Here is a 19,431-nt window from a genome sequence, read left to right on the forward strand (position 1 = left end):
TACTGTGATGGAGCTGCTAAAGCACTGGCCTTATGTCAGCGTTTGGGGAGTCCTGGCTTCTAATAATCTTCAGTGGTGCAACTATCTACGATATTTTCTGTATTATGATGATATCTTCATATATATATATAAAAATTTGGACTTCATCTCCCAGATATTTCAGAAGACAGCTCTGCTTGCTTCTTATATATGATGATATCTGATTTTCTAATGATTTTGGGGGTTAGATTTTTTTTTTTAAATCACTGAAAAATTAGTTATCTACATATATATTTTTTCATTAAACTCAGGAAATGCTATAAAGGGTTTTGCCTTTGAAATAACAATGAAATAGTGCAATGAGTCATTTCAAATCTAGTTTTCATAACAAAAATAAAGGAAGTCCTATGGTCAATATTAATACTTATATATGAAGTATGTAAGTAAGAAATTAATGAATAGTCTTTAATTTATATAGTTACTTGTAGAGTTACTTGGCGTTATTTCTCATGTCCTCAAGTGTACTGTTTAATCATCAGTAAGAGCATCTTTCTTTATAGATAAGATACAGATATAAATAAGTATTTTTTCAGTGAACAGCGTCACCATATGAATAGTGAAAAGGGAATAAGGTTGGTATTGACAACAGGCAGTTTGTTTTCAGAATCTTCATACATTTGTTCAGAGAAAGTGTTTATTAAACAATTTCTAACACGTTTCTAAGTTTGTTCTGTATTAGCAACAGACAGAAAGACCATTTATTTCTGAGTGGAAATTATTATTATGAACATTTCAATCACATATATAACTTCAAGTATAAATTCTCAGTAGTGAATTATTTTTTTGTTTTAAAGTTTTGCGCTGTTTCTGTGTAAAAGAAACCCGGCTCATGGCATCATTGAAAGTAGTGAAAAATGCAAAGTCATTTATCATTAAACTAATGAGAAAATAATCTCAGCTGTAAACAGAAAAAGATAAACAAGAAAAACATCAGTCTTTAGTTTTCTTGTTATTCCCTCTAGACAGCTTGTTAAGTCACACTGAATACAGAGAGTGTATGTGATGTAAAAACACCTAAAGTAAATTTTGTGGAACAAACCACCAAAATCAGTGTGATTTTGCTCATGTCTTTTGCTATTCTGTCATCTAAAAGACCCAAATGGGGCATTAAACTGACAAATCTGAAGCTTTTCAGAGAGTTTGGATATGTTTTTTTCATATACATCTAGTTTGATTTTGCATTATTCAGACAGCCCTTCTGTTGTGGTTAGTGACACTCAGAGTGTGTAGTGTTGCTTGTAGCATTAGAAAAAGGGAGTTTTTAAGTGGAAGCATACCTTCTTGCCACAAAGGTTCTTTGAAAGCTGATGTAAATATTACAAGTTCATTAGAAAAAAAAAAAAAAGTATCTTTCTAAGAATTAAAAGTTGGGGACCTGCTATGTTGTGCAGGGAGACAGGATAATCACTGAAGTATACTGTAGTATAATTTAAACCAATCTGGCACTTTTTAGTACCAGTTATTTCCTAACTCTGCATTTGGGCAGTTGTGATTGTGTGGCTGAGGGGTGGGGAAACAGGCGGAAGCAAATTATTCTTAGGCTGAAATAACAGCAGTGCTGCTGACAGCAGGACGGTGCAACGGTCACCGCTGCTCCAGGAGTCAAAAACTCTCCTTCTGCTGACTTGTAGAAGTGGCAGTGCTTCATAATGACTTAGGCATATTCTGTTATCTTCAAATCAATCTTCACAGTGGGATGAGGAAAATGACAGTCCCAGTTGGTAAAAGTCCCTGGTCCATGTTCGGGGTGGCAGTCTCTGCAGGGCTGGGTGCCCTCACCCTGTGGTTAGGTTTGTCCTGTGCCTGCCCATTTCCATGGAGGCCACTCTTATACCAGATAAGGTTATTGGATAACAGTAAAGAAGCTTAATCTATTCAAGCATGCAATTAAATGCCTGGCTGCAAAATAGGAAATCCAGAAAGATTTTTTTTTTTTTTTTTTTTTAATTCTGGATTTAACTTCATAAGATCTCAGTGGTGTCCATATCACCGCTTTGGACAGTTGACGCTGGCAGCTTCTTCTCTCCACCTGAGGGCTGGTTTGCTCTGGAGGCCTCCAGCTTGCATCTTGCCCTGCTGGTGTTTGAGAAGAGCCCTCTGAGTTACTCCGAGCCGTGGGGCCGGGTTGTGTTTCTCCAGGGTCTCCACCTGCCTCTCAAGCAGCCTTCTCTTACTGTTTGCTTTTGCCGAAAAGAATCTCCAATTAGAGCACACACCAGGTTGGTTGAGAGGATTCATACTTCCTTCCCCCTTTTGCTTCATTGAATTAGATTTAAAAATAAAATACTTTTATTCTTAAACTTCCTTCTCCTTTGTTTTGTGCAATGGAGAGCATCACTCTCCCCATCTGTCTGCCTTCCTTCCCCGTGCACTTCCCTGAAATTACTCCTCTATTGTGTTCCCTAATTAATTACACTCTTCCCAGCTTCAGGCTTTTTGTTCTCTCCTTTGACTTCTTCAAGATTGTGGTAAAATCCTGTAATTTGTGTATCAAGGGACTTGCTCGTTATACCTCTGTTAAGTATCTTGCAGCATCTACTTTGCCATAGAGACCATAAACTGCAAGCAATGCATCTTTTCGTAAATTACTTTGTCCTTCCACACCATCCTCTTCCATGCCTTTTACCAGTTTTGTGGATCCTCCTGTCATCATTAAGGGGAAATAATTAAGGGGAAATAATTTTGTCTTTTTCCTAAGTAGTAAGGCATTTTAAAAGAAAGTCCATGGTATAATATCGCAGCTTTAATGCCTCATTGGCCGTTTATTTTAAAGGCATGCAAAATGCTTCTGTGCTTATGCACAGATGTTGCATAAGTGGAAATGAAGGTAGATGGAGATGTGGAAATGAAGGTAGATGAGTGGGTAAATGAGGGATAAGAGGTACAGGTGTTTGGCCTCTCTCTTCCGTATGACATTTTCTCAGCAGGAAAGACCTGGTAGCAGGTAGCACCCTGTGTCTCCAAAGTGAAACCTGACCATCAAGAAATGGGGATAGCAGTGAGGTGGTGTGGGGAGGTGAGGGCTTTTTGCTCAGCGATAGGCAGAGCACAGCACCGTGGCTGTTTTTGGCCACAGTTGAGAAACTTAGCTAGAGGTCAGATTGGAAAAAAAAAAAAAAAAAAAGAAAAAGTGAGTCAACAGGGAAACGTCATTAGGGCTAATGAAATTCCAATATGATTAGTTTTTATATAACCTTGTTGTTGCACATTCTCCATTGCTGGCAGGCTAAACAGAGAGGTCTCCTGATCCAGCTCTAAAATCTGTACAAATTTGTTTTGGTTTTTGCCATCTTTTCTGTTTTTGTAATCAACAAAACGATCAGATCAGCAATGCCCATTCATCTTGCTAGGATATGCCAAAAGCATCCTGAATGTGGCAAAAAAGAAGATAAGTCTTCACTAGCATAAGGAACAGGACTGGGTGATGCACAGAGCCCAAAGCTGGGTTTACACTGGTGAAGACCTTTCAATGAAGGAGAAATTGGGAAGCAGTTTCATCCCAGGTCAGGATGAGAAACACACACCAGAGAACAGGGTTTGTCTGAAGACGCATCCTAGCTCTGGAAAGTCAGCATGGAAGGATGCACTGAGAGATGGAAAACAACTGGAAGAAAAAAAAAATCATATCAAGATGTGGTGTTTGATTCATCCATACTTGTCTTTGAATAAGATTAACCAGTTTCTTAAAGCTCTTCATTCCTATCTAATAAAATTTGGTAGGTTGTTTTTTTTTTTTCTGTTTTGCTCAGAGTTATTTAACCTTAGGACTAATTTTTCTAGAAGTTGTCAGGCTGCAAACACCTTTTCAACTTGCAGGGCTGGATTAAACAGGACTCCAACAGCACTAACCACTCCAACACAAAATGAGGAGCAAGCCAAATCTTGCAGAGTGAATTGCAATTAAATTGCAAGTGGGAGACATTTTCTAGTGGTAAAACATTAGCCAGGGTAACCTCAGTCTGTGGCAGCAGAGCTCCCAAACACAAGAATTTCCCTAAAATGGTAATACGTTGGGGTTTTGTTTGTGTTTCTGGGTTTTTTCCTTTTTTCCCTCTTCATGGCAATACTTCTAACACATAAGAAGAATCTGTGAAATAATAAAATATATCTGCTGCTTTTGTATAAGCCTCCTTAAAATGCAGAGAATAGTGACATGGTTTGGTTTGAGAGTGTAATTGCTAAGATCTGTGTTTTAGCATGCTGTTCAGATGAGTTTGTATTTGGTGCATTTTTCATGTCTTGCCTTAATTAATCACTCTCAGTTTAGTCCATACTTTATCAGTGCTACTCTAAAATTTAGAAAACAGCATTAACCCCACTCACAGTGTAAGAATGATTTCAAACAAGGAAAGACTCTTCACCATGACTCGGTGCTGTAAGAAAAACAGAAATTCTGTACCTCAGTCATTACAGTTATTGTGTTTGCATAAATGTGAGCAAAATAAATGAGTCTGTTTTTTCCTTTGTTTTTGGGTTGTTGGTTTTGTTTATTTGAGAAGAAGGTATGCATTAATTCCTGTTTGACTTGTTTTATGTTGCTTGACCTGAAGTGTCGAGGCTGTAGCCTAGGAGATGCTGTGATCTTTTCCAGATAGAAAAACTTATCTCACTTTCTCCCCCTACCCCCCCCCCGCCTTTTTTTTTTTTTAATGCAAAGACCATTTCACTTTAAATTTGAGGAATAGTTCATGTAACTTTTCATTGTTTCAATGAAGTATAGCATGGTCTTAAACCTTATTACTAATTTTGAGGCCACTCAGTATTCAATGAACGATGCTTTTGTTCTTTCCTTGACTATTTTAAACATAGAGTGAGAGTTGAGCATCAATTGATGTCTTTGGTGTGGGCTTTCTCATTCTTCATGGTTCAGTATAATGATGTAGTTGGGAGAAAGGAGGCACAGTCACTGCTGGTTTGCTCACTGTTAATTTAGAGCTGCCAGAATCACTCAGTTTGGGCCTACCTAATGCTGAGAGATGCTATAAACTGGGTTTTTATTAAGCATAATGAGTTAGCAAATAGTTGTAGTCCTTGAAAGAAGGAGAGAAAACATGATAATAATGCAGCACTGAAAGGATATGCAGTATGCTCATCATTGTGAAGCTTATGAGTTTTAATACATTTATTATAATTTTGTGTGAGACATTGCAGAAACTTCAGAATCGGTCACTGATTAAAATCTATGGCTGCTCATATATCACTTTGCTTCTACATCTAGCTCTGGACTTTGATCATGCTAACATTGCTGAAAAAGCTGCTTTACAAACTTGGACAACTGATCTGGCTCTTGGGCAGTTTGTGAAGACAGTCTGGAGTTGGTGTGGGATTAGTGTCTCCACCAGACTAAGGGTACACAGAGACGTTGAACTTGCTACATTTTTCTTTCCATGGGTGGGAGATACAAACTTTGTGCTGGAAACCCATCTTTAAGCAGGAGCCATTCCAGGGCAGGCATCTACACGTCTGCTGGCTCAGCTGCGGGTGAATTCCAAAGGTCTAGCAGCAATGGGTTCCTCGTGCGGTTCGGAGGGATGATGCTTTCATGCCCAGCCAGCTCCCATGTCACGCACTGCCCGTAAATGAGCAAACAAGTTCAGCCCAGGATCTCTTTAGGTGTCTCTGAAATACTGCAAAGCTTATCGGCCTTAAGAGTAATAGGAAGGTGGTGGAAAATATTTTTCTCTCTGATCAGAAAGAATGTCTAGGAGACCGGGAAAACAAAGGATGCATCGGCAGCCTTGGTAGAGTGGTTACACAGTGAGCCGTCTAACCGTGCTAAAAAAGTGCCTACGGTAATGAAATCCCGTTCAGTTCCCTTTCTTACAGCCCTGTGCCACTCAGCAGGGACTCATGGCAACAGAAACCTGTTGTGTTACAGCTGGATGGAAGGAGGCACATGAAAATCAGGCAAATATTTTTGTGGCTATCGGATGTGTTTCTAAAATAGTGCCTTTTATGAGCTGGAAAGGAATGTAACTCTCAAAATGCATGGCAAAAAGCCTTAATATATTAACATAGTTTTATAATTGTGTGTTCTGTTTCTGGAGATTCATACACCTACGTACCAATAAAATGACTGTGATTTTTATTTCAGATGTTTCAGTTACTCGTTTAGAAATAGTACATACAACACGATAATAAATCCTTGGTATCAGATGGAGGGTTGCCAAGCCTAGTGTGTTTTTAAAATTGTTTGTTTGCAATTAGATGGATCTAATGGAAAGTGGACAGTACAAGACCAACTTAAAAAAAAAAATAGTAATAATATATAGTTTTGACAAGTGCTTTTTCCTTCATGGAAAAAGCTACCTTTCCCTCAGCCATCCGCCCCAGTTTCCATCTACTTATCGATGTGTGGGAGAGATGGGAGAAGCATGATGGACCTGGAACATTTGTCTCCTCAAGTGGTGGAGAGGACTCCAGCCTCACTGGTATTTTTCTTCTGATTTGCAAGGAAAAGTATGTTATTGGCTAGATTATTGAGCTGTGAAGATAATAACTCAGATATTTGGCAGTACTTCTAAGGTTTTGTTCCAAATGTGTTGTGGAATAACGTCATAATTTCTGGGAATAAGGATCTCCCCAATACATGAATTTGTTTTCCTGCTTTTATTTTCTAAGGTGATTTTTTACATCTCAGTTTCAGAGTCATCCCATAAGTATGAATATATGCAATATATATGTTGATTTAATATATTTTCTCTTCAGAATTACTCAGCGTATGCAATAAATTTAATTCCTTTGCATATTTACTATGTGACCACGTATTCAAGGTATTCTTTTCCTGAAAAATATGTTTATTGCTGTGTTGCTCTACTATGACATTTTACAAACAAGAATTTAGCATGTAATTTGTTGTATAGCTACTTATAAAAAAGCAAAAGATTGAGATGAATAGCCAGCTCCTGATGTTCTTGGAGCTGCTGAGTGGTAGCTTAGCTGAATGCATGAACGTCTGTGCTTGGGTTCCTGAATGGTTTGTACATAGCAGAAATAGTATTCACCATCAGGAGAGGTCTGTTTAGCTGCAAGTGTTGATGCAATCAGTGGAGAAAATGAACTTTTACTATAGGCTTTAATTTGCTATGGCTAAATAGGGTTTCTGTTGTAAAAAAATTACAGTTAAACTGTATAGTAAAAGTGTAGGTACATAAATGCTTAGGATCATTAGTGCTAATTCAGGTAGGATTGGGAGTCAGGGAAGGTGGAAAGGATTTTCTGGGCGGTTATGTGGTTTCTGTCTTAACTCATCTCACTCTTCTCTGGATACCTTTTATCATGTCATTGTTCCCTTTTGTCCTAGGTTATTCTCTTATGTATGGTACAGACCTCATTGTGTCAGTCAGATAATTTTGTATTAGGCAGTATTAGGCAATGTAGCGTATTTCACATTGGAGACTGCAATTCAGATTAGAATCCTGTTGTGTTATCACTTTCACAAACAGAGAGGGATAATCTGTTCTGTGATACAGTATGGCTGATAAACCTTAAGGGCAAGGATGCACACAGAGTGATACGCAAAAATGAGAACGAAACCAGATATTTTCAGCTCTAGAATAGTGCTTAAAGTGTTTGTCCATGCTCCTTAAACCTAATAAAAGTTGTCTATGAAATGTTTTTTCCATTAAAATTATCAATAATAGAGCAATCACGGGAACATGTCCGTTTCTTTGTTGGAGAAAAAGATGGGGAAATGCGTTGTTTTGACACTGTGAAAAATCTTCCATTTTCATCCCAGAAGGAGGCTTTATTGTGAAATTTCCTTTGTGTGTCTTTTGGGAAAAAAAAATGGCAAAAGAATACAATTTCATGTTACAAAAATATTCAGTTTTTTGTGGTTTTATTTTACTTCTGTTTCCAGTCTGAGATCAAACTCATGACCTTTCCTGGAAAACAGAAAATTTGGGTTTTATCTTAAACAGCTAACCACGTTGTATTGCTCAGAAATAAGGAACCTCATTTTATTGCTTTGCTTTAGCTAACTCAAAGCGGTTTCAAAACCAATCAGATTTCACAAACAGTCACAAAAATACAGAAGATGCTGTCCTTTGGTCTGTGCTGTATTTGAGAACCGAAACATCTGGAGATGGTCCTGCAGCACGACAGGCTGCCCCGCGGGGTGAAGGCTTGGGAGCTGCTGGGGATGAGGAGCTGTGGAACTGGTGTTCCCAGCCCTGCCTGTGCTGATGGCTGCATCATCTGTGGATACAGATGTTGCCAGCTGAAGAGAATTTTGCCTGTTAATACTTATAAACAAGGAGATTATCTAATGACAGAGGGGTGTGCTTCTAGCTACAGCATTAGTTGATAGATGTCTCTTTAATAATTTACTGGCTGTGACCGTGCTAAAAATATGTTGATCTGCAATGTGGCAGGTATTCTGGGATGGCATGGCATGCTTTTTCGGTAGCTGGCCCAGCTTCTCAAGCACTTAAGGAGTCAGCCACTGGAAAATCATTTGGTCTTGTAAGCCTGTGCTGATCAGAAATTCCTGTGGAAGCCTCCTGAGGTGTGCTTCTGTTCCGAGTTCAGCACTACTGCACTAAAACCCCCGTGCTAGCCAAGGTTCTAGAGCATGTCCAAGGTTCATTTAATTATTCACTGCATACATGCTGAAATCTTTTTTCTGGAATTTATTCAAAACCAGCATTTGTCAAGTTTCTCCCCCCCATGCAATTTCAGTTCTCGGTTTATAACTCCATTTGGAGATTGCAAGTTTTGGAACTTGTGATTTAGTAAAATGTATGTCTTTGGGTGTGACATCTTGAGCTAAGTGGTTAAAGTTTTCCAGGTCAGACAAATCTGGATTTCCAACAAGCTGTTTATCAGCTTGGACTGGAATAAAAGATCTTGTAGGGAAGAAAATTAAACACAGCTTTCAGCTGATAGTCAGTCTTTGTATTAAATCTTAGCATAGAGATTTTAATAAGTAGCAACTGTAATAAATCTCTTTAATCTCTGAATCATGTAGTACTGCTTTTCAGTTTAATTATTTATTTATGTGGAATTCGGAAGAGCCAGAATGAGCTCTGGATCTTTTGCATGTTGATTCTATATCCTGATGCCTTTAAGAAATGAAAGTAATCTGGTTTTGCTCATAGGGTTTGCTACGAAACAATTTCTTCTGATTTCAGATCTTTACCCCTCTTCCTCCAGCTTTTAAAAAATCCTTGCAAATGTACATACTTGTGTTCAGTCCTGTTACTCATCTTTTCTTTCTGTTTTGCTTAAACTGGAGAATGTTCTTTGGGCTCTTTGTCTGTTACCTATTGATAAGTTTATTCCCATTTTCTTTCCATGTTCAGCTGTCGGAGGTGAAGTGGCACGGACTCCGATATGCAGGATCAAAATCCGCTTTATTAAGCAAGCGTGCTCTTTAGATACTTTTCTACCAACACCAGTAATTTTCTACTTTACTTGTTTACACCATCGCGTACTCTAGAAGATCATGTTCCCACCGAAAAGGGAATCTCTCTTCTGTGTGAGCAGCACCTCCTTATCTAGGGAGTAGCTTCACACAACTTCATCGTCTGCCAGAACAGTGCTGCAGCTGCTTATTCCTCCTTATTAGTTCTACCGCACTTAAGCCTTCTTTTGCCTCAGTCCCCACATTCACCTCTAGGATGTTGAATGTCTGTACATTACTTTAGATTCCTTATAATATCTATTTGTGTATTCACATTTCAGCTCCTGTTGGAGGAAAACTTGCTGTGATGCAGAGTAATGGGAACTTCTTGTAGTAGTTTGTCATGGTTCACATGAAGGGAAGAGTCCTGAATAGGAGCACCAGCAGCACATAAAGATGATGTACCTGCTTCATTCTTGTACAGATGTGAGATTAATTGATGTATTACCTGTTCAAAGTGAATGAACGTGTTTAAAAGAAGCTAGCTGTGCAGTCATGTTCTTGGGAGGAAGAGCACACTTTACGTGGGGCTGACAGATGCCTCATTGAGCCTGAAGGCGGATTTCACTGCCTCCAAGTGCTGATTCCCACTGGTGTCAGTAGGACTGCAGTGGACACACACCATATCAAAGGATATTGATGTAATGTTGGCTTGTTTGTCAGAAGGGTGGCAACCTTCAAGCTGGAGAGAAGCAGTATTCCCTGCCAGATAAGCTTGACTCAGAGAATTAAATTGAGCATCCAAAAGCAAAGCTTAAACCAGGTGAATGTGCAACAGGTTGTAGGAATGTCTATGTTCAATGTATTTGGGGAGGTTGGCAGCTGTTGCTGATTGACTGACCTCAAGCAGCAGGGTGGTTGCAGTGGTGATATTCTTGAAACCTAGGCTATGGTTTGTTTGTGAGCTTGCCCAAAGGGAAACGCCATGAGAAGTAGCGCGGCTTTGCCACTGAAGCTCAGGAGGTGTGATATGCAGCCTATACACTGCTTGACTTCATTTTTACGTGTTTTTTTTCTTGTTTTCTTCATGCTGTGGCATTTATTTTGACTGACATTTTCAAACATACAATAATGGAGATCTGTACTTTTTAACCTTAAAGGAAAAAATTGTAGGATGGTTTAACTAGGCTTCTGTGGAATTGATGTTGGGTCAGAGCTGAGGAGGAAAAATAATCTCAGTTTAAAAGCAGGCAGAAGACGACTGAGGAATCTGTGACCAGTGATTGCATCTCTGAGTTGGAGCTGATGCAATAGCTGGTGCTTGGGACTGTGTGCAATCTTGGATTTTCTTTTTTCTTTTCTTTTTTTGACTACTGCATCTTTTTACACTGTTAATGTTTCTTATGTTACCATGTGGACATTTTATTCTATTGTACTGTGCAGCTTAGCTTTTTCTTCCCTTTAATATTGTTTGTATACAATTTGATGGGGGGGAGGGGGAATTTTTATTTTTTTTTAAGAGGTCCAATATCCTTCTGAGTTTGAAGATTTATGCAGATGTGATTGCTGACTCAGATGGCACTCGGTGACACTGCATAACCATTTAGAAAACAAAGAAAACGTACAAATTTGTGTGGGAGGTTGTTGGAAGTCAGAGCGTAATAAGTGCAGCTGTTGTCAACAAGTGATTTACAATATACTGCTCTGGCTTTCTAAAGCAGCGTCCTATACAGCTCTGAACCCTCTTTAGATGTGTCCATGCTGTCCCCAGCTAGGGCCAGGCCTGTGTGGTGCATTTATCTGCTCAGTGGCAGGCACTGCCGAGTTCCCACTTGGTGTTTTGTGTTGGTGTTGTACTGGGGGGGCTTGTCCTTCTGCTGTGGAGGAAGTTTCTCCTGTATTTTCCAGTGTAGCTCTGTCTTAACCTAAAACGGTGCTAGATGGATCCAGTCACCGTACTTATCTCGGTAAATTTAGCTTCTAAAGTGGCAACCGTGATGACTTCTATGGCAATGAGCATTGCAGGAATACACAATTTGCACTGTTAATCGCTTAGGGATTGTACTTGCGCTGCTAACTGTATATGTTTGAAAAGGAATGAGCAGCCAATCCTTATTTTTCCTTTTCCAAAGAATACTGGATCAGAAGAGTGATACTACAAGTAAAACTTTGGTTAGCAGGAGAGGTCCTTATCTGCCTTGGATTTTTTGCATGAATTAGTGAGTATCTGTGAGAGATCAAGTACAGTATGTGGTCGTGATCTTTCTCGGATCAACCAAATAAAATTATAAAGCACTAATTTTTTTCCTGGATTGGGACAAATTTTCAGTTAAACTGAGGGAGTTTGATCCGTCTGACTAAAGCAATCCATTAAGGGGAACTTTGCATCTGGTAAAAGGGTTTTTATTTGTTTCTTTTTTGGTGTGTTTTGTTTGTTTTTTTTTTTTTTGTGAATCAATCCAGGGGAAATAGCCAAAAAATATAGATATGTTTGTCTCAACAAGGCTAAAGTGAACTCACAGTGTTTCTGTCACACAAAATGAGAGGTGTTTTTTTCCACTGCTCCTGGAAAGAAGCAAATAACCAAGAAGGCAGGAGGTGTTTTCTGAGCTTGATCAGCCTCAACTTTTCCAAATGGGTTTGTAAGAAATTGCACAATGCAGAGAGTACACCTTTGGTAATTCTTTATATTGCTTTTATGTAAAGAGGAAAGGGATTACAGTAGGATTTCTGTACTGTCCTACCTGATGACATTTGCAATTATGTAACTTTAGGGCTCTTTGTAGTCCTCTGGAGTTGAAATTCTTGAATTATATTTATGATATGTGAGTAAGGTTTGAACACTGAAATTTTGCTTTGGTTGATTTAGAATTGTAGGCTATGATGAAAACTGGCAATTAACTCTGTCACCCTAGTGTCAGATGTGGGAGTCTCAGACCTATCTTCAAAATGGGAGTTGATTCATGTTTTGTCTTTCTAATCACTACAAATAAGAGCACGTGTTTGTTTTTTCTTGCACTGAATTAGGTGCCAATAGTAGAAATAATACTGCGTGATTTCCTTTGGTGTAGATATGCTTTATGTGAACTTTGGAAGGTATGTGAACAATCAAGATAAATTATATAAGCATTTAAGATTGAGTTAACAGTATGGCTGTATTGTGTTTTTACCATTCCTTTTTCGAGGCTCACTCGCATTCTTAAAACACTGTGAAGATCCCCGGTTTTGCCTTACGTTAGGTCACTCACAGACCCTTTTCACCATAGATGTTGCCATCCCCACTGACAGCTACTAGATGGGGTTCAGGAGCAAATTCCAAATAGAGATACTTCTAAACTCTTACAAAATTTGGACTAGAGACTTCAAGCTTGTCTCATCGTTGAACAGAGTCACATTTGAACAGTGAACAAGTGACAGGAAATGTCTTGGTCTTCACAAAAATGAAACGGTTATATGAAAGACCTCAGCTTCTCCTTTCCAAGTCCTTTTTCATAGACATTCTTTGCCTTTGTTTTACCAACTGATCATCTCAGCGGTGTTTCTGTTTTGACGTGTTGCAGCTGAAGATCAGATAGTCTTGCTCTTTTATTTGTATTTTTGGGCATCGTCTTTGCTGTCTGCCTATATTCATATATAAAAGTCCTGATACCCTAAATTATCAGATTTAGTAGAATCTACATCTACATCTTTTATAAAAACACGTTTTTTAAAACTTGCTGGTTTTTTTTGGACTCCCGCTTCACTGACAATGTCACAAATTTAACAGTGTAGAAATAAGTAGGTCTATATAAAATAAGACTTTAAAATACGCTTTTTTTTTTTTTTCCTTTTGAGGGGTTAAAAAGATGTGGTGGTGGTTAGTAGAAAAGCACAGAACCAATTTAAAAGAAAAATAGGTCAATATGCAGACCATGGTGTGGTGGGTTCACCTTGGCCAACTGCCAGACACCCACCCAGCCGCTCGCTCGCGCCCCCTCCTCAACAGCACAGGAAAGAAAATACGACGGCACAGCTCAGCTGTCGAGGTAAACTCGGGGACACTGCTCACCAAGTACCGTCATGGGCAAAGCAGACTTGGCTCGGGGAAAATTAATTTAATTTGCTGCCAATTATAATTCATTTGTGTAGTGAGAAACAAAGGCAAATTAAAACAACGTGTTCCCTCCATCCTCTCCCCCTTCTTCCCAGGCTCAGCTTCAGTTCTTCATTCCTGAGTCATCTCCCTCCCTCCTCACCCGAGCGGCACAGGGGGATGGGGGATTCCAGTCAGTCCATAGCACCTCCGCTCTGCTGCTCCTTCCACCTCACACTTCTCCCCTACTCCAGTGTGGGTCCTGCCCATGGTCTGCGGTGCAGAATCTTTATTTATTTGCATGTCCATGTGTTCTTGCTTTGGGCTTTATAACTTAATTTCTTTGTAAAAGAACCCGAAGTCGAACAATGGATAAGATATCAAATTAAGCCATTTAACAGTGGGAAGTTGTGCTATTGTCAGCAAAACAGTAACAATTTGAATATACCAGAGTTGCCTTTTTCTGCCTGTTTTGAATTATAAAAACATTAGCGCGTTAGACTTTCTGCCTAGTTTTGCTTTGCTTAGTTCTTTTAATATTTCTTGCAAATTAACAATGGAAATGTAACCAAACAATTCTCTAAACGTCACTCATCTCATTTTAAAGTTAAATCAAATATTTACCGTAGAAATCTTTTACATGTGAATATTGACATATAGCTTGTTATTCTTTTTTTTTTTTTTTTTTTTTTTAAAATCACATCTGAAATTGATTTGGTTCCTTTCATTATGGATTTTTCACCAAAAATTATTTTAGGCATGGTGTTTGCTTTTCTGAATTAAAATTAAATTGACCTATTAGCATTACATCATTGCACAGTTACTTCCAGGAGGTGGTGTTTGTTGATGAGACTGGCGATCACGACCCTCCAACCACCAGCTTATTCCCCTTATTGCAAACAAGAGTTATTCCAAAAAGAGTAAGGCTTATTTCAAATAAGAGTTAAGCTTTCATTCTGTAAAACTGTCACTATAATTGCTGCAGCAGGTGGAAATAAGAACGGCCTCGTGGTTTTGTCTCAGTTAAAGAGCTGAGTCCTGTGGCACACAGGGTGATGTGCTCGGACGAGCCCCAAAATAGCTGGCTGGAGCTCCGGCCGCGGGGCTGCCACCATGTCCTGGGGAAAAAAGAAAGTTGCATCAGTGCTCGGGGCCAGCGCTGCCTGCTATTGCTCTGTGTGGCACTGCTGGCAGCGAGCGCATCTCAGTGCAGAGATCCAGTTCTCCAAAGAGATGGGACACAACTGTCTTTAGCCATGGCATAGGTTACCCAAATTACTTGGGGACATACCTGCACAGACTACACTGACAAGTGAAACTGTCTCGACCGAGTACCTTGGGTTCAAAAGAGGCGTTCCCTATAATCATCTGTCAAACCACCCGTATTTCTCTATGAAACTCTTTCTCCTTCGCTCCTGGAACAGAACTGATGAAAATTTAGGTGTTGTCTGATTAAGGTTTTTACCATTTGCTTCTGCCCTTCCTGCCTGTCTGCACCTGTGGCTGTCTCTTGCATTAATCTATCCCCAGATTATAAAATCTTCCTGATGATGCATCATCTCTTTTCCTGGTAGGGCTTCCCCCCTCCGCCTTCTCAGCTCCTGAGGCTTCATTCTGATCGTTTCCTCCCTTTGATAGGAAATTCCTTCAGTGTCGTCACTTTGAGAGCTGGCCTTTTGCAGCATTTTGCTTTTAAAATGTACCCCTGAGTCACTAATCTCAAATGAGAACAAGGCAAGTCTGTTATATAGTAATATATAACAAATTGTGGTATGAACAAAGAATGCATGTAACCTGTACGCTTGCATAAAACGGTCCTTCTTTGGGTCCTGTGACCCTCCTGTGAGGGTGCTTTGGGTAAATCAAGAAACTAAGGTTTTGATTTGTGAAATTAAGTGAAAGACAGGAATATAACTGCTTGGTAGGCAGAACTAAAGACAAAACTAGTAATAACTGTAGTTTGGCAATAAAATGATTGACTGATTTAAAAAAAAAAATCCAGTGGAAAGCATTTGTGCAGTGTCAAAACTAAGGTTATCTATTATAACTCTACTATAGATTGATATAAAATTAGCAAAAACTCTCTCATACAACACATCTTTAAATGGCCTTGCCTTTGCGTGTGCGTACATTCCTTGCTGTTTCTCAGAGCATTTATTTATTGACGGGGTCTTTGTAAAGGCAAGAGAATTGGATTATATATTATGCTAAAGACATTCCCATATTACTGTTGTTGCACTGTACTGCTTAAGCTCCCAGTAAGAATTTTAATTTTGTGTCTGTTTTTAAGAAACATTCTTTATTTTCAGGTAACAGTTTGGAAAAGTAGCTTTTTTTTTTTTTTTTTTAATTCTGGCAATCCAGACTATTCAGGATGACCCACGGAGAAATGCTATTTGAAAATTCAACTTCATGCTTAGCCTTTTGCATTTTTGTTTTCCTTTATTTCTGCAGAGAGAGGATGCACAAAGATAGTTTCTGTGGGTTTAGGAAACAGATGATAGCACACAAAGCCCTGTGTTTATATGCACTGTGGTGTTTTGATTGGTAATTAATGGTGCTTTTTGAAAACTTCAAAGCAGGTCAGTAGAGGGGTGCGCTCAGATGGTGTTTGATGTCAGCAAGTAAAAATGGAAGAGGGTCGTCTGCCTCTTACTGTGTGTTGTGAGGGGCGGGGGATTGTATCTATTTATTTGAAATTTTCTTAGTTGGTCTTCAAATGAGTGAAAAAAAAAAAGAGGAAAATGTTATCTAATCAAAGCTTCTCAGTCAACTAATGACGTCAAGTAGTAACTTTCTCACCATATTTCCTTTGGACTATAAACTATTTAATACAGCTCAAAATTACCTCATCCATCATAGCAATGTAGCCCTTTTCTGTGTTTCGCTACGTGGTGGGTTTATCAGCGCTGGGCATGGGAAGGAGGTGAAGAATAATATCCTCTTTAATTGAATGTGCGGATTGGAATGCGGGGAGGAGGAACGGCCCCTGTTGGCGTCCGGCCAGTGCCCTGGGTCATCAACCTCCTGCTAATGAAAAATGCTTTAACGACTGCACTTACCAGGTGCCAGGATATGAAATACGCGTGTTTGGTATTGTACTTGTGTCTAACATGGATTTTGAGCAACGGCAGTAACTTAACACAGGGACATGACCTGCATAGGGTCTTACTCTGTGCTGACTTGACTGCTGTGTGTGAGAAAGGTGAGCTCCGCTTGAGTGAGTTGGGGGGTGAGAGCGGGTGTCGAGTCTTATCATGGAGAAATAAAAGCACTTCTTACCTTGTGGTGATTTGTTCATACACGACCTTGCTGTTAGAAAGAATAATTTTGCCTTCTGATGTTATTTCCAGCAGCACGTCATTTTTTCCTGCCGTTTCCAATAAAAGTAATGATGCTACTTAGGCTATTCAGAGGTGACCTCACGTGCACACGGGTAATTAGAGCAGGTGTAATTTTACTTTCAGGTTTTGTAAAGAACAGTGTGGCACCGCTTTTCTGACAGGAAAGCTGATAATTGTCAAATATTTAAAAATTAGCAGTGAAATTGCAGTTGGCAAGTCCTTGCAGTAGCAATATTCTATTTTTTTTCTTGTTGCTTTTGCCTGTCTAGAACATGAGTGTCATAGGTTTGTTTTTTCCTCAGAATATGGCGGCATGGGCTTGGACTTCTCCTATAACATTGCTGTGGCAGAAGAGCTGGGAAATATCCGCTGTGGAGGTATTCCTATGGCTATTGGAGTGCAAGCTGGCATGACTACTCCTGCTCTTACAAGGTAATTTTCAGAAAGTTTGGTTTAGCCTGGAACCCAAATCCTCATGGGTTTAGGCTTAAAACCCAAGCTGTATAAGAGTAAGAAAAAACATTACTGTGCAGATTTATTGTCTAGTTGCTCTCCAGTAAAGGCTGAGGAAGGAACCTACTCTAACTCTCTCAGACAGTTTAGTTTAGGGGAGAAAATACATCTTTTTTTAATGTTAGAATGCTATATATTAAAAAATAGGCCTTCTTCAGTAGTAGATGATATGTTTACAAACACAGAACCTTGGTGCCGAAACCAATAAAATAATTTTAATTCCAGAATCCCCCTATTCGTGTTTGTGTCTTTTCTTAGCCAGATAATCCCAGTGCAGTCATACTAAGGATGCATTTACTTTTAATAATTAGGATCAGTCTAATTCTATTTTATAATTTACTTGCTTTTTTCCAGCTTTACAAGGTGCCCCTCACTGACTGTGACTTTTCAGAAATAATGATCAATATTGGTGTCATTCCTAAAGTTGCAGAACATGTATAATGCTTCCTAAATACTCCCATTCCAGGCAATTACTCATTTTCTTCTTCTCATCTGCTTGTGTCAGTGTTCCCCTTTTATCGCTCGCTGTCATTCAGGCTCCTGCACTTTCTGAATCTGTTTTGTTGTTGTTTTTCGTCCCTCAATAAAAGTGGCAGTAAACAACTTCTTCTTCATGTAGTAGTTTCACGGACATTCTGCATCAAAACAGCATCTTCCAAAACTAGAGGGAGGCAGCAAGCTAGTCCAGCAGTTTGCCCCTGGAATATGGATAGACCTGAAATTCTGGAAGGTAGTGGTGGGGATTAAATGCAAATAATGATGAGGAAGTCAGGAATTTCTCTGCACAAAACAGATATACAAGAGGGGAATTTTTGCACAGAAGGGCATTTTAGAGTTGGGTTTTTTGGTGGTGGGTTGTTTTTTTTCCCCCATTCTGAATGAAAGTACCTGTAAATCCTCTGTAGAGTTTGGAATTTAGGCTCTGTTCCCTTGACATCCCTTTATCCTTCTGCTAGCTATGCATGACTTCAGAGGTCTCAGTCATGGAAAATCTTTCTAAAAGTTTTCTTCTCCTTTCTGTAATACACCAAAAATTTGCTGAAAGCATGGAGTTCAGTATCGCTGTTGCAACAGTAGCTTGGTTAGAGTCCAGCTGAGAACAAAACTACTATTTTAAAAGACTTCAGAGATTAGTACTTTGCCCCGTGATAGCCTTTAGTTCCCAGGGTTTAAAAAAAAAAAATATCTGTGGGTAAAAGAAGACAGGATTTTATTTTGTTCCATCGCAGTTTTTTGGCCTTCTGTTACTCTGTTCTGCTGTAGTGAAGCAACATACATTTGTGCTACTGAAATCCCAAAGTGGATGTTCTTGGAAAGTAAATGTGAAAATGTCATTAACATGATGAAATCTGTAATTGGATTTGCATCTGTATTAGTGAACTTTTCCTCCACTGTCAAGTCCATTCCACTGACTAGTTATACAGTACAGTGTCCCACTCTTAAGATGTAAAAGTGAAACTTAGTAATGAAAAGCGAAAGCTGGTTGCTACAGGAAATTTTGCACAGGTGCAGCTTTACTTTATGCAACATAGTGAGAGGGCTAACTGCTTGTCCTGGGCCATGGATTCAAATTGCATTCACAATCTGGATATTTTCTTTAAAGGTATCTGTGTATTGTGGTGATCCTAAACAAGTTCGAAGAGATAATCCAAGTTTTGCATCTTAACTATGCATTATTACACATGACGCATCAGTGATGCACAAAGTAAACAGTAATATGGGAATCAACCATCATCCACTAAAAAATTTTAAAAAAGAAGTCTGGAGCCCTTTGTCTGCTTTCTTACCTTTGGGCTTTATTCAGCATTCATCAAGCATGTATTGAGTGCACCTGCGCACCAGCTCAGTGAATGTGATACGTCATGAAGATGCTCTGCCACTATAAATTAGAGATGTTCCCTCAATTAGATATATAAACAGTGTGGTAGTTTGAACAGATGGATACATTTATGCACATACACACACATACAGAGCTTGTTAAATGTTTGTACTTTGGAAAAAAAAAAGTCTTAAAAGATCTAGAGTCAGGATGCCTCCTGATGCTGTTTCTGCAACTTCCATAGGTTTCTTGCTTCAGTAACAAGCTGTTGCCAGGCTCAGTTTGTGAAGATCTTTGA

The 19,431-nt window shown here is 39.2% G+C and overlaps 1 protein-coding gene across 1 annotated transcript in view; it reads left to right on the forward strand.

Moving 5' to 3' along the window:
* LOC309668896 (putative acyl-CoA dehydrogenase 6) overlaps positions 1-19,431 on the forward strand; it is a 97,669-nt gene that overhangs the window by 42,203 nt on the left and 36,035 nt on the right. The window contains exon 3 of the mRNA XM_082479437.1: positions 17,104-17,233. Coding sequence (XP_082335563.1) covers positions 17,104-17,233 — 130 coding nt within the window. The remainder of the gene's footprint in view (positions 1-17,103; positions 17,234-19,431) is intronic.

The sequence above is a fragment of the Vanellus vanellus genome (genome assembly GCF_965231255.1).
Source record: "Vanellus vanellus genome assembly, chromosome: 2".
In the NCBI taxonomy this organism is placed as follows: domain Eukaryota; kingdom Metazoa; phylum Chordata; class Aves; order Charadriiformes; family Charadriidae; genus Vanellus; species Vanellus vanellus.